Source organism: Homarus americanus, unplaced genomic scaffold (assembly GCF_018991925.1).
Source record: "Homarus americanus isolate GMGI-L3 unplaced genomic scaffold, GMGI_Hamer_2.0 scaffold18686, whole genome shotgun sequence".
Taxonomy (NCBI): domain Eukaryota; kingdom Metazoa; phylum Arthropoda; class Malacostraca; order Decapoda; family Nephropidae; genus Homarus; species Homarus americanus.
In genome coordinates this window covers 1-13,271 of record NW_024751292.1, presented here as the reverse complement: position 1 = coordinate 13,271, position 13,271 = coordinate 1, and the positions used below count along the sequence as shown (strand labels likewise).

Here is a 13,271-nt window from a genome sequence, read left to right as displayed (position 1 = left end):
CCCAAGGGGCTCTTGTTAGGGGAAGCAATGCCCCCAGGGGCTCTCCTCAGGGTCAGCGGTGCCCCCAGGGGATCTTCCAGATGCATTGGCACCCCAAGGGGCAGCTAGACCCTCAGAGGCCCTTTCAGGGGCCCCACCAGAGGAGCCCCTTGCCAAGAGACCTAAAGCTTTCGGTCGGGGTGTCGTACATATTGCAATCGTCCAGCAATCCCTTACTTAACTGTGATTGGTGGACTAAAATGTAAATCCAAATAACAGCCAATAGGAGAACAGAGCAGTCAGTCAGCACAACACGCCAACTTATGTTTTCCTGTTGGATATTTATTCTCCTTTACATTGTTGATGGGTGTGATGATACTGGAAATGCGATGGGCGGTGTTTTTACTCATATCTCCCATTGTTCCACATGTGCAAAAACAACTGACCCAGGGTCAATCCAGTGATAGTGTTTCCTGGGGCCCTCCTCTTTGCCCTATCAGGTTCGTCACCCTTAGGGGCAATCCCAAGGGTGTCGGTGCCCCCAGGGGCCATGCCAAGGGTGGCGACACACCAAGGGGCCCTTCCAGGGGCGGTGGCGCACCCAGGGACTTTCCCAGGTGCGGTGGCACCCATAGGGGCTCTCCTAGAGGCAACGCTGCTCCCATGGGACCTCTCAGGTGTGGTAGCGCCCCCAGGGGTCGACCAAGGGGAAACGTCGCTCCCAGGAGCCTGTCAAGGGGTAACGTCGCCCCAAGGGGCTCTTCTTAGGAGAAACGATGCCCTCAGGGGCTCTCCTCAGGGTCAGCGGTGCCCCCAGGGGATCTTCCAGAAGCAATGGCGCCCCAAGGGGCAGCTAGACCCTCAGGGGCCCTCTCAGGGGCCCTCCCAGAGAAGCCCCCTGCCAAGAGACCTATAGCTTTCGGTCGTCGTGCCGTACATATTGCATACGTCCAGCAATCCCTTACTTAACTGTGATTGGTGGACTAAAATGTAAATCCAAATAACAGCCAATAGGAAAACAGAGCAGTCAGTCAGCACAACACCCCAACTTATGTTTTCCTGTTGGAGATTTATTCTCCTTTACATTGTTGATGGTGTGATGATACAGGAAATGCGATGGGCAGTGTTTTTGTTCATATCTCCCATTGTTCTAAATGTTCTAAATGTGCAAAAACAACTGCCCCCACGGTCATCCCAGTGATAGTGTCCCTTGGGGCCCTCCTATTTGCCCTATCAGGTTCGTCACCCTTATGGGCTATCCCAAGGGTGTCGGTACCCCCAGGGGCCCTGCCAACGGTGGCGGCACACGCAGGGGCCCTGCCAGGGGTGGTGGCGCAATTAGGGGCTTTACCAGGTGGGGTGGCGCCGACAGGGTCTCTCCGAGGGGCACCGGTGCCACCAGGGGACCTCTCAGTTGTGGTGGTGCCCCCAGGGGCCCGCCAATGGGGAACGGCAACCCCAGGGGACCGCCAAGGGGTAACGTCGCCCCTAGGGGCCCGCCAATGGGTAACATCGCCGCAAGGGGCTCTTCTTAGGGGAAGCGATGCCCCCAGGGGCTCTCCTCAGGGTCAGCGATGCCCCCAGGGGATCTTCCAGAAGCAGTGGCACTCCAAGGGGCAGCTAGACCCTGAGGAGCCCTCTCAGGGGCCCTACCAGAGCAGCCCTCTGCCAAGAGACCTATAGCTTTCGGTCGTGGTGTCGTACATATTGCATACGTCCAGCAATCCCTTACTTAACTGTGATTGGTGGACTAAAATGAAAATCCAAATAACAGCCAATAGGAGAACAGAGCAGTCCGTCAGCACAACACCCCAACTTATGTTTTCCTGTTGGATAATTATTCTCCTTTACATTGTTGATGGTGCGATGATACTGGAAATGCAATGGGCGGTGTTTTTATTCATATCTCCCTTTGTTCTAAATGTTCTAAATGTGCAAAATAAAACTTCCCCTACGGTCAAGCAAGTGATAGTGCCCCCTGAGGCCCTACTGTTTGCCCTACCAGGTGCCCCGCCCTTAGGGGCTCTCCCAGGGGTGTCCGTGCCCCCAGGGGCCCTGCAAAGGGTGGGGACGCACCCAGGGGCCCTGCCAGGAAAGGTGGCGCACCCAGGGGCTTTACTAGGCGTGGTGGCGCCCACAGGGTCTCTCCTAGGGGCACCGGTGTCCCCAGGTGACCTCTCAGGTGTGGTGGCGCCCCCAGGGGCCCGCCAAGGGGTAACGTCGCCCCAGGGGCCCGCCAAGGGGTAACGTCGCACCTAGGAGCTTTTCTTAGGGGAAGCGATGCCCCCAGGGGATCTTGCAAAAGCAGTGGCACCCCAAGGGGCGGCTAGACCCTAAGGGGCCTTCATAGGGGCCCTCCCAGAGGAGCCCCCTGCCAAGAGAACTATAGCTTTGGGTCGTGGTGTCGTACATATTACATACGTCCATCAATCCCATATTTAACTGTGATTGGTGGATTAAAATATAAATACAAATAACAGCCAATAGGAGAACAGGGCAGTCAGTCAGCACAACACCCCAACTTATGTTTTCCTTTTGGATATTTATTCTCCTTTACATTGTTGATGGTGTGATGATACAGGATATGCGGTGGGCGCTGTTTCTATTCATATCCACCATTGTTCTAAATGTGCGAAAACAACTGCCCCCACGGTCAATCCAGTGATAGTGTCCCCTGGGGCCCTCCTATTTGCCCTACCAGGTATGTCGCCCTTAGGTGCTATCCCAGGGGTGTCAGTGCCCTCAGGGGCTATCCCTGGGGTGTCGGTGCCCCCAGGGACCATGCCAAGGGTGGCGGCACACCCAGGGGCCCTGCCAGAAGCGGTGGCGCAAACAGGGGCTTTACCAGGTGCGGTGGCACCCAGAGGGGCTCTCCTTGAGGCACCGGTGCCCCCATGGGACCTCTCAGGTGTGGTAACACCCCCAGGGGCCCACGAAGGGGAAACATCGCCCCCAGGGGCCCGCCAAGGGGTAACGTCGCACCTAGGAGCTTTTCTTAGGGGAAGCGATGCCCCCAGGGGATCTTGCAGAAGCAGTGGCGCCCCAAGGGGCGGCTAAACCCTAAGGGGCCTTCATAGGGGCCCTCCCAGAGGAGCCCCCTGCCAAGAGAACTATAGCTTTGGGTCGTGGTGTCGTACATATTACATACGTCCACCAATCCCATATTTAACTGTGATTGGTGGATTAAAATATAAATACAAATAACAGCCAATAGGAGAACAGGGCAGTCAGTCAGCACAACACCCCAACTTATGTTTTCCTGTTGGATATTTATTCTCCTTTACATTGTTGATGGTGTGATGATACAGGATATGCGATGGGCGGTGTTTTTATTCATATCTACCATTGTTCTAAATGTGCGAAAACAACTGCCCCCACGGTCAATCCAGTGATAATGTCCCCAGAGGCCCTACTATTTGCCCTACCAGGTATGTCACGCTTAGAAGCTCTCCCAGGAGTGTCGGTGCCCCCAGGGGTTCTGCCAAGGGTGGCAGCGCACCCAGGGTCCCTGCCAGGGATGGTGGGCCACACAGGGGCTTTACCAGGCGCGATGGCGCCCACAGGGTCTCTCCTAGGGGCACCGGTGCCCCCAGGGGACCTCTCAGGTGTGCTGGCCCTCCCAGGGGCCCGCCAAAGGGGAAGGTCACCCCCAGGGGCCCGCCAAGGGGCAACGTCGCCCCAAGGGGCTCTTGTTAGGGGAAGCGATGCCCCCAGGGGCTCTCCTCAGGGTCAGCGGTGCCCCCAGGGGATCTTCCAGACGTAGTGGCGCCCCAAGGGCCAGCTAGACCCTCAGGGGCCCTTTCAGGGGCCCTACCAGAGGAGCCCCTTGCCAAGAGACCTAAAGCTTTCGGTCATGGTGTCGTACATATTGCAATCGTCCAGCAATCCCTTACTTAACTGTGATTGGTGGACTAAAATGTAAATCCAAATAACAGCCAATAGGAGAACAGAGCAGTCAGTCAGCACAACACCCCAACTTATGTTTTCCTGTTGGATATTTACTCTCCTTTACATTGTTGATGGGTGCGATGATACTGGAAATGCGATGGGCGGTGTTTTTATTCATATCTCCCATTGTTCCAAATGTGCAAAAACAACTGACCCAGGGTCAATCCAGTGATAGTGTTTCCTGGGGCCCTCCTCTTTGCCCTATCAGGTTCGTCACCCTTAGGGGCTATCCCAAGGGTGTCGGTGCCCCCAGGGGCCATGCCAAGGGTGTCGACACACCAAGGGGCCCTTCCAGGGGCGGTGGCGCACCCAGGGACTTTCCCAGGTGCGGTGGCACCCACAGGGGCTCTCCTAGAGGCAACGCTGCTCCCATGGGACCTCTCAGGTGTGGTAGCGCCCCCAGGGGTCGACCAAGGAAAAACGTCGCTCCCAGGAGCCTGTCTAGGGGTAACGTCGCCCCAAGGGGCTCTTCTTAGGAGAAACGATGCCCTCAGGGGCTCTCCTCAGGGTCAGCGGTGCTCCCAGGGGATCTTCCAGAAGCAATGGCGCCCCAAGGGGCAGCTAGACCCTCAGGGGCCCTCTCAGGGGCCCTCCCAGAGAAGCCCCCTGCCAAGAGACCTATAGCTTTCGGTCGTCGTGCCGTACATATTGCATACGTCCAGCAATCCCTTACTTAACTGTGATTGGTGGACTAAAATGTAAATCCAAATAACAGCCAATAGGAAAACAGAGCAGTCAGTCAGCACAACACCCCAACTTATGTTTTCCTGTTGGAGATTTATTCTCCTTTACATTGTTGATGGGGCGATGATACATGAAATGCGATGGGCAGTGTTTTTGTTCATATCTCCCATTGTTCTAAATGTTCTAAATGTGCAAAAACAACTGCCTCCACGGTCAACCCAGTGATAGTGTCCCTTGGGGCCCTCCTATTTGCCCTATCAGGTTCGTCACCCTTATGGGCTATCCCAAGGGTGTCGGTGCCCCCAGGGGCCCTGCCAACGGTGGCGGCACACGCATGGGCCCTGCCAGGGGTGGTGGCGCAATTAGGGGCTTTACCAGGTGCGGTGGCGCCCACAGGGTCTCTCCTAGGGGCACCGGTGCCCCCAGGGGACCTCTCAGTTGTAGTGGCGCCCCCAAGGGCCCGCCAAGGGGGAACGTCAACCCCAGGGGACCGCCAAGGGGTAACGTCGCCCCCAGGGGCCCGCCAATGGGTAACATCGCCCCAAGGGGCTCTTCTTAGGGGAAGCGATGCCCCCAGGGGCTCTCCTCAGGGTCAGCGGTGCCCCCAGGTGATCTTCCAGAAGCAGTGGCACTCCAAGGGGCAGCTAGACCCTGAGGAGCCCTCTCAGGGGCCCTACCAGAGTAGCCCTCTGCCAAGAGACCTATAGCTTTCGGTCGTGGTGTCGTACATATTGCATACGTCCAGCAATCCCTTACTTAACTGTGATTGGTGGACTAAAATGAAAATCCAAATAACAGCCAATAGAAGAACAGAGCAGTCCGTCAGCACAACACCCCAACTTATGTTTTCCTGTTGGATAATTATTCTCCTTTACATTGTTGATGGTGCGATGATACTGGAAATGCAATGGGCGGTGTTTTTATTCATATCTCCCTTTGTTCTAAATGTTCTAAATGTGCAAAATAAAACTTCCCCTACGGTCAAGCAAGTGATAGTGCCCCATGAGGCCTACTGTTTGCCCACAGGTCCGTCACCATATGGGATATCCCAAGGTGTCCAGACTTCAGGGCCCTACTTGTGGTGACGCACTCCAGGGCCCCCAGCCAGGGTGGCGCACCAGGGGCTACCAGGTGCAGTGGCACCTGGTCTCTCCTAGAGGCACCGGTGCCCCAGGACCCTCTCAATGAAGGCACCCCCAGTACACAATCAGAACCGGCAGGGAAACCCAAAAAACCACACCCCAAAACATCTCCCCAAAGGCCCTTAAAATGGAAGCAACCCCAGAACTCTCCTCAGGGTCAATGACCCCAGGATCCTTCCAGAAGCAGGAACCCAAGGGGCCAAACCTGAGAGCCCTCTCAGGGAACTGAGGACCCCCTCACAAAGAACTATAGCTTTCAGCGGGTGTCGCACATGCGGTGTTTTTATTCATATCCCTTTGTTCTAAATATTTTACAAATGTGCAAAATAAACTTCTAGTTAAGCAAGTGATGGCTGCCCCCATGAAGGGCCTTACTGTTGCCTAGGAGTGCTCCCGCATAGGGAATGACTCTCCCAGGGTGTCCGTGCCCCGGGGCTGAAAATTGGGGCGCACCAGGGGCCCTGCCAGGCGGTGGCATGGGGGCTTCTGGTCTTGATTGGCACCAGAGGGCTCTCCTTCAGGCACCGGTGCCCCCATCAGGTTCTCTGGGTGTGTGCTTGCCCCCAGGGGCCTGAAGGCTTATCGCCCCAGGGGCCCGCCAGAGGTAGCATCGCACCTAGAGGCTTTTCTTGGGGAAGCAACTTTGGGGATCTTGCAGAAGCAGTGGCGCCCCAAGGGGCAGCTAAACCATGAGGAGCCTTCTGGAGACTCAGAGAACCCCCTGCTTAGAAGAACTATAGCTTTGAATTAGGTGGTATGCGTACATATTACGTCCACCGTCCATATTTAACTGTGATTGATTGGATTAAAATATATAAATACAAATAACAGCCAATAGGAGAACAGGGCGGTCCATTCGGCGCTTACCCCAACATATTTTCCTGTTGGATATTTGTTGATGGGGTGTGATATTTTGGGATAATAAATGGGCGGTGTTTTTATTCCATATCCACATTGTTCTAAATGTGCAAAACAACTTCTTTACGGTCAATCCAGTGATAAGCCATCTGGGGCCTCCTATTTGCCCTACCAGGTATGTCGCCCTTGGTGCGCTATCAGGGTGTCCTTGCCCTCAGGGCTATCCTTGGGGTGTCAAGTCCTTTGGGGACCATGCCAAGGGTGGCGCGGCACACCCAGGGCCCTGCGCCCAGAAACTGACAGAAACTCAAGCAGGGGGCTTACCAGGTGCGGTGGCACAGAGGGGCTCTCCTTGGCTTTTGCCAGTGCCCATGGGACTTTCAGGTGTGGTAGCAGCACAGGGGCCCACAGAGAGGAAGCATCCTTTTGAGGGATGCATGAGGTAACGTCGCACCTAGGGAGCTTTTCTTAGGGGAAGCAATGCCCCCAGGGGGATCTTGCGGCTGTGGCGCCCCCAAGGTTGGCCTAAGGACCCCTAAGGGGCCTTCATGGGGAACCCTCCCAGAGGCCTGCAAGAAGAACTATAGCTTTGGGTGGAAGCAATTGTGGTACATATTACATGCCGTCGCAATCCATATTTAACTCATGAGTTGGTGGACAAGAAAATATAAATACAAATAACAGCCAATAGGAAGCAGGGCAGTCAGTCAACTCAACACCCCAACTTATGTTTTTCCTGTTGGATATTTATTCTCCACTTTACATTGTTGATGGTGTGGGCTGATACAGGATGTACGATGGGCGGTGTTTTTTATTCATATCTACCATTATTTCTAAAATGTGCAGCTCAACTGCCCCGCGGTCCAATCCAGTGAAGTAATGTCTAGAGGCCACACTATTTTTCTGGGTATATACAAACTCTCCCAGGGTGTCGGTGCCCCCAGGGGTTCTACCAAGGGTGGCAAGCGCGCAAGATCCCTACTAGGGATGGTGGGCCACACAGGGCTTACCAGGCATGATGGCGCCCACAGGGTCTCTGGAACTTCGGTGCCCCAGGGGACCCTCTCCAGTGTCTTTGGCCCTCCCAGGGGCCCGCGCCAAGGGAAGGTCACCCCCCAGGGGCCTCCAAGGGGCAACATCGCCCCAAGGGGCTCTTGTTAGAGGCGATGCCCCAAGGGAGCTCCTCAGGGGTCAGCCAGGCCTTTGAGGGATCTTCAGACATGTAGTGGCGCCCCAAGGGCCAGCTAGACCCTCAGGGGCCTTTCAGGGGCTACCAGAGCCCCTTGCCAAAGACCTAAAAAGCTTTCGATCGCCAATTATGTACATATTGCAATCGTCAGCAATCCTTACTTGCTGGCAATTGGGTGGACTAAATATAGAAATCAAATAACAGCCAATAGAGAACAGAGCAGTCAGTCAACTAACCACCCAACTTATGTTTCCTGTTGGATATTTACTCCTCCTTTTACATTGTTGATGGGTGCGATGATACTGGAAATGCGATGGGCGGTGTTTTTATTCACTATCTCCCATTGTTCCAATGTGCAAAACAACTGACCCAGGGTCAATCCAGTGATAATAGTGTTTCCTGGGGCCCTCCTCTTTGCCCTATCAGGTTCTGTCACCCTTAGGGGGCTATCCCAAAGAGGTGTCGGTGCCCCCAGGGGCCAAGCCAAAGGGTGTCGACACCAAGAGGCGCTTCAGGGGGCGGTGGCGCACCCAGGGACTTTCCCAGGTCTGATTTAACTTGGGAGACTCTCTAGAGCAGCACTCCCATGGGACCTCTCAGGTGTGAGTGGCGCCCCAGAAGTCGACCAGGAAGGCATCAGCTCCCAAGGCCTGTCTGGAGTAACGTCGCCCCAAAGAATGCTTCTTAGGGAGACTTGATGCCCCTCAGGGGCTCTCCTCCAGGGTCAGCAGTTCTCCCAGAGGATCTTCAAGAAGCAATGGCGCCCCCAAGAAGAGGGCAGCCCCTAGACCCTCAGGGCCTCTCAGGGAGCACCAGAGAAAGCCCCCTGCCAAAGAGACCTGGCTTTCGGTCGTCGTGCCGTACATATTGCAAGCGTCCAGCAATCCCTTACACTTAACTGTGATTGGTGGACTAAAATGTAAATCAAATAACAGCCAATAGAAAACAGAGCAGTCAGTCAGCACCTTGCAACATGTTTTCCTGTTGGAAATTTAGTGATGGGGCGATGATACATGAAATGGAAGTGGGGCAGTGTTTTTACTTGTTCATATCTCCATTGTTTCTAAATGTTCTAAATATTTAAAAACAACTGCCTCCGCAATTAACTTGATGATGTGTCATGAGGGGCCCTCCTGTTTGCCCTATCAGGTTCGTCACGCATATAGGCTATCCCAAGGAGAATGTCATTTTAGAACCTATAAGCAGTGGCAGCTTTGCGCATGGAGCTGGTGTGGCGCAATTAGGGGGCTTTACCGGAGTCGCGGTGGCGCCCACAGGGAGGGTCTCTCCTAGGGGCACCGGTGCCCCCAGGGAGACCTCTCAGTTGTAGTGGCTTGAGGGCCGCCAAGGGGAACGTCACGGCAGGGGACCGCCAGGGGGGTAACGTCGCCCCAGGGGCCGCCAATGGGTAACATCGCCCCAAGGGGGCTCTTCTTAGAGAAGCGTGCCCCCAGTCTCCTCAGGGTCAGCGGTGCCCCAGGTGATCTTCAAGCAGTAGCACTCAAGGGCAGCTGAATGACCACGAGGAGCCCTGGGAACTACCAGAGTAGCCCTCTGCCAAGAAGTTCTATAACTTTCGGTCGTGGTGTCATTACATAATACGCCCACGTCCAGCAATCCTTACTTAACTGTGATTGGTGGACTAAAATGAAAAAATCAAATAACAGCCAATAGAAGATCCAGAGCAGTCCGTCAGCACAACACCCCAACATATGTTTCTGTTGGATAATTATTTCTTCTTTACATTGTTGATGAATGCGATGATACTGGAAATGCAATGGGCGGTGTATTTATTCATATCTCCTGTATTTCTAAATGTTCTAAATGTGCAAAAAGGCAAACTTCCCTATGAATCAATGATAGTGCCTCATGAGAGATACTTACTGTTTGCCCTGAGTGCCCGCCCTTGAGCTCTCCCAGGGTATCCGTGCCCCCAGGGCCTACAAAGTGGGGAGCGCACCGGGGAGCTGCAAATTAAACACCAAAGAGACTTCTTGGAATGCGGTGGCTTGAAGGCCTATCCTTGAGGCACCAGTGCTTCCCCATGGACCTCTGGTGTGTTACTTTTGAGACTGAAGAAGCTGCTCGCCCCAGGGGCCCCGCCAGGGTAACGTCGCACCTAGAGGCTTTTCTTGAGGAAGCAATACATTGCCCACCCCAGGGATCTGCAAAACAGTGGCGCCCCCAAGGGCAGCTAAACATGAGGCCATACCATAGGGGCCTCCCAGGAAACCTTCCTGCCAAAGAAAACTATAACTTTTGGGTGGTGGTGTGTACATATTACATACGTCCACCAATCCATATTTAACTGTGATTGGTGGATTAAATATAATACAAATAACAGCCAGGAGAACAGGGCAGTCAGTCAGCACAACACCCCAACATGTTTTCTGTTGGATATTTATTCTACTTTACATTGTTGATGGTGTGATGATTCAAGGATAGTGATATTTTTATTCATATCCACAGTATTTCTAATATTACCATTTCTTCTTGGGTCAATCCAGTGATGTCCCCAGAGGCCTACTATTTGCCCTACCAGGTATGTCAGCAGCTCAGTGTCAGTGCCCCGGGGTTCTGCCAAGGGTGGCAGCGCGCAGGAATCCCCTGCCGGGATGGTGGGCCACCTGGGGGCTTTACCAGGCGCGATGGCGCCCACAGGGTCTCTGAGGGCACAGGTGCCCCAAGGGGACCTCTGGGTGTTTGGCTTCCCCAGGGGGCCTGAGGGAAGGGTCACCCCCCAGGGGCCTCAGGGCAACACCCGTCGCCCCAGGGAGGCTCTTGTTAGAGGAAGCGATGCCCCCAGGGGGCTCTCCTCCAGGGGTCAGCGGTGCCCCCAGGGGATCTTCCAGACGTAGTGGCGCCCCAAGGGCAGCTAGACCCTCAGGGGGGCCCTTTCAGGGGCTTCCAGAAGAGCACTGCCAAGAGACTGGCTTTCGGTCATGGTGTCGTACATATTGCAGTAGATCCTTAATCCCTTGCTTAACTGATTGGTGGATAAATGTAAATCAAATAACACAGCCAATAGGAGAACAGAGCAGTCCCAGTCAGCACAAACTTACCCAGCATGTTTTCCTGTTGGATATTTACTCTCCTTTACATTGTTGATGGAGTGCGATGATACTGGAAATCGATGGTAGGTGTTTTTATTCATATCTCCCATTGTTCCAAATGTGCAACAACTGACCCAGGGTCCAATCCAGTGATAGTGTTTCCTGGGGCCCTCCTCTTTGCCCTATCAGGGTTCGTCACCTTAGGGGCTATCCAAGAATTATTGGTGCCCCAGGGGCCATGCCAAGGGTAGCGACACACCAAGGGGGCCCTTCCAGGGGCGGAGTGCAGGCGCGCCAGGGACTTTCCCAGGTGGGGTGCACCAGGAGCTCTCTAAAAGCCTTTGCTCCCAAGGGACCTCTCAGGTGTGGTAGCGCCCCAGGGTCGACAAGCAAAAACATCGCTCCAGAACCTGTCAAGAAGTGCGTCTTCAGGGGCTCTTCTTTAGGAGAAACGTGCCCTCAGGGGCTCTCCTCAGGGTCAGCGGTGCTTTAGGACCTTCCAGAAGCAATGGCGCCCCCAAGGAACTGGCCTAGACCTCAGGGGCCCTCTCAGGGGAGCCCTCGGAAAGCCCCCTGCCAAGGGGCCTGGCTTTCGGTCGTCGTGCACATTGCATATTGCGCCGTCCAGCAATCCCTTACTTAACTGTGATTGGTGGACTAAAATGCTAAATCAAGCCGCAGCCAATAGGAAAGCAGAGCAGTCAGTCAGCACAACACCCCAACTTATGTTTTTCCTGTTGGAAGTTTATTCTCCTTTACGCAGATTGATGGGGCGATGATACATGAAATGCGATGGGCAGTGTTTTACATTCATATCTCCATTGTTCTAAATGTTCTAAATGTGCAGCAACTGCCTCCACAGTCAACTGATACTGATAGTGTCCTTGGGGCCTCTATTTGCCCTATCAGGTTCGTCACCCTTATGGGCTATCCCAAGAATGTCAATTGCCCCCAGGGGCCTGCCAGCAGTGGCGGCCTGCATATGGGCCCTGCCAGTGGTGGCAGTGGGGAACTTTACCAGGTCGCGGTGGCACCCTGGGGAGTCTCTCTAGGAACTTCCCAGTGCCCCAGGGGACCTCTCAGTTGTAGTATAGCGCCCCCAGGGCCGCCAAGTGGAACGTCAGCGGACCGCCAAGAATGCGTCGCCCCAGGTGCCAATGGGTAACATCGCCCCAAGGGGCTCTTCTTAGTGGAAGCAGCGTGCCCCCAGGGGCTCTCCTCAGGGTGGTGCCCCCAGGTGATCTTCCAAGCAGTATGGCACTCCAAGGGCAGCTAGACCTGAGGCCCTCTCAAGGCTTCTAGGTAGCCCTCTGCCAAGCTTTCGGTCGTGGTGTCATTGCATATTGCATCGTCCAGCAATCCCTTATAACTGTGATTGAGTGGACTAAAATGAAAATCAAATAACAGCCAATAGAACAGAGCAGTCACGTCAGCACAACACCCCAACTTATGTTTTCCTGTTGGGATAATTTATTCTCCTTTACATTGTTGATGGTGCGATGATACTGGAAATGCAATGGGCGGTGCTTTTATTCATATCTCCTTTGTTCTACCTATAATGTGCAAAATAAAACTTCCCTCATGGTCAAGCAAGTGATAGTGCCTCAGGAGTGGCGCACCCAGGGCAGGTGCGGTGGCACCCAGAGGCCTCTCCTTGAGGCACCGGTGCCCCATGGGACCTCTCTCAGGTGTGGTAGCACCCAGGCCCACGAAGGGGAAACATCACCCCAGGCCCGCCAAGGCAACGTCGCACCTAGGAGCTTAGGGAAGCAATGGCCCCAGGATCTTGCAGATGAGGCCCCAAGGGCGGCTAAACCGTAGGCCTTCATAGGGGCCTCCAGAGGATCCCCTGCCAAGAGAACTATAGCTTTGGGTCGTGGTGTCGCACATATTACATATACGCCCACCAATCCCATATTTAACTGTGATTGGTGGATTAAAATATAAATACAAATAACAGCCAATAGGAGAACAGGGCAGTCAGTCAGCCAACAACACCCCAACTTATGTTTTCCTGTTGGATATTTATTCTCCTTACATTGTTGATGGTGTGATGATACAGGATATGCGATGGGCGGTGTTTTTATTCATATCCACCATTGTTCTAAATGTGCAAAACAACTGCCCCCACGGTCAATCCAGTGATAATGTCCCCAGAGGCCCTACTATTTGCCCTACCAGGTATGTCACGCTTAGAAGCTCTCCCAGGAGTGTCGGTGCCCCAGGGTTCTGCCAAGGTGGCAGCGCACCCAGGGTCCCTGCCAGGGATGGTGGGCCACACAGGCTTTACCAGGCGCGACAGCGCCCACAGGGTCTCTCCTAGGGGCACCGGTGCCCCCAGGACCTCTCAGGTGTGCTGGCTCCCAGGCCCGCCCAAGGGGAAGGTCACCCCAGGCCCGCCAAGCAGGCAACGTCGCC

General features: G+C 54.4%; 3 protein-coding genes across 3 annotated transcripts; all 3 read left to right on the top strand.

Annotated features, from left to right (window-relative positions):
* Positions 1-50: 50 nt before the first annotated feature.
* LOC121854597 (basic proline-rich protein-like) lies at positions 51-1,662 on the top strand (the record flags this gene model as incomplete). Its single annotated transcript, XM_042349299.1, has 3 exons — positions 51-173; positions 480-779; positions 1,217-1,662. Coding segments are annotated over 3 exons (869 nt in total), but the record flags the coding sequence as incomplete, so codon positions are not given.
* A 1,020-nt stretch (positions 1,663-2,682) lies between these two features.
* LOC121854596 (U1 small nuclear ribonucleoprotein C-2-like) lies at positions 2,683-3,036 on the top strand. Its single transcript, XM_042349298.1, has one exon. It carries the CDS (start codon positions 2,683-2,685, stop codon positions 3,034-3,036), a length of 354 nt encoding a protein of 117 aa, XP_042205232.1.
* A 337-nt stretch (positions 3,037-3,373) lies between these two features.
* On the top strand, positions 3,374-5,318 carry LOC121854595 (basic proline-rich protein-like). The gene is made up of 3 exons (XM_042349296.1): positions 3,374-3,584; positions 4,136-4,435; positions 4,873-5,318. Exons 1-3 carry the CDS (start codon positions 3,374-3,376, stop codon positions 5,316-5,318), a joined length of 957 nt encoding a protein of 318 aa, XP_042205230.1.
* The last annotated feature ends 7,953 nt before the right edge of the window (positions 5,319-13,271 follow it).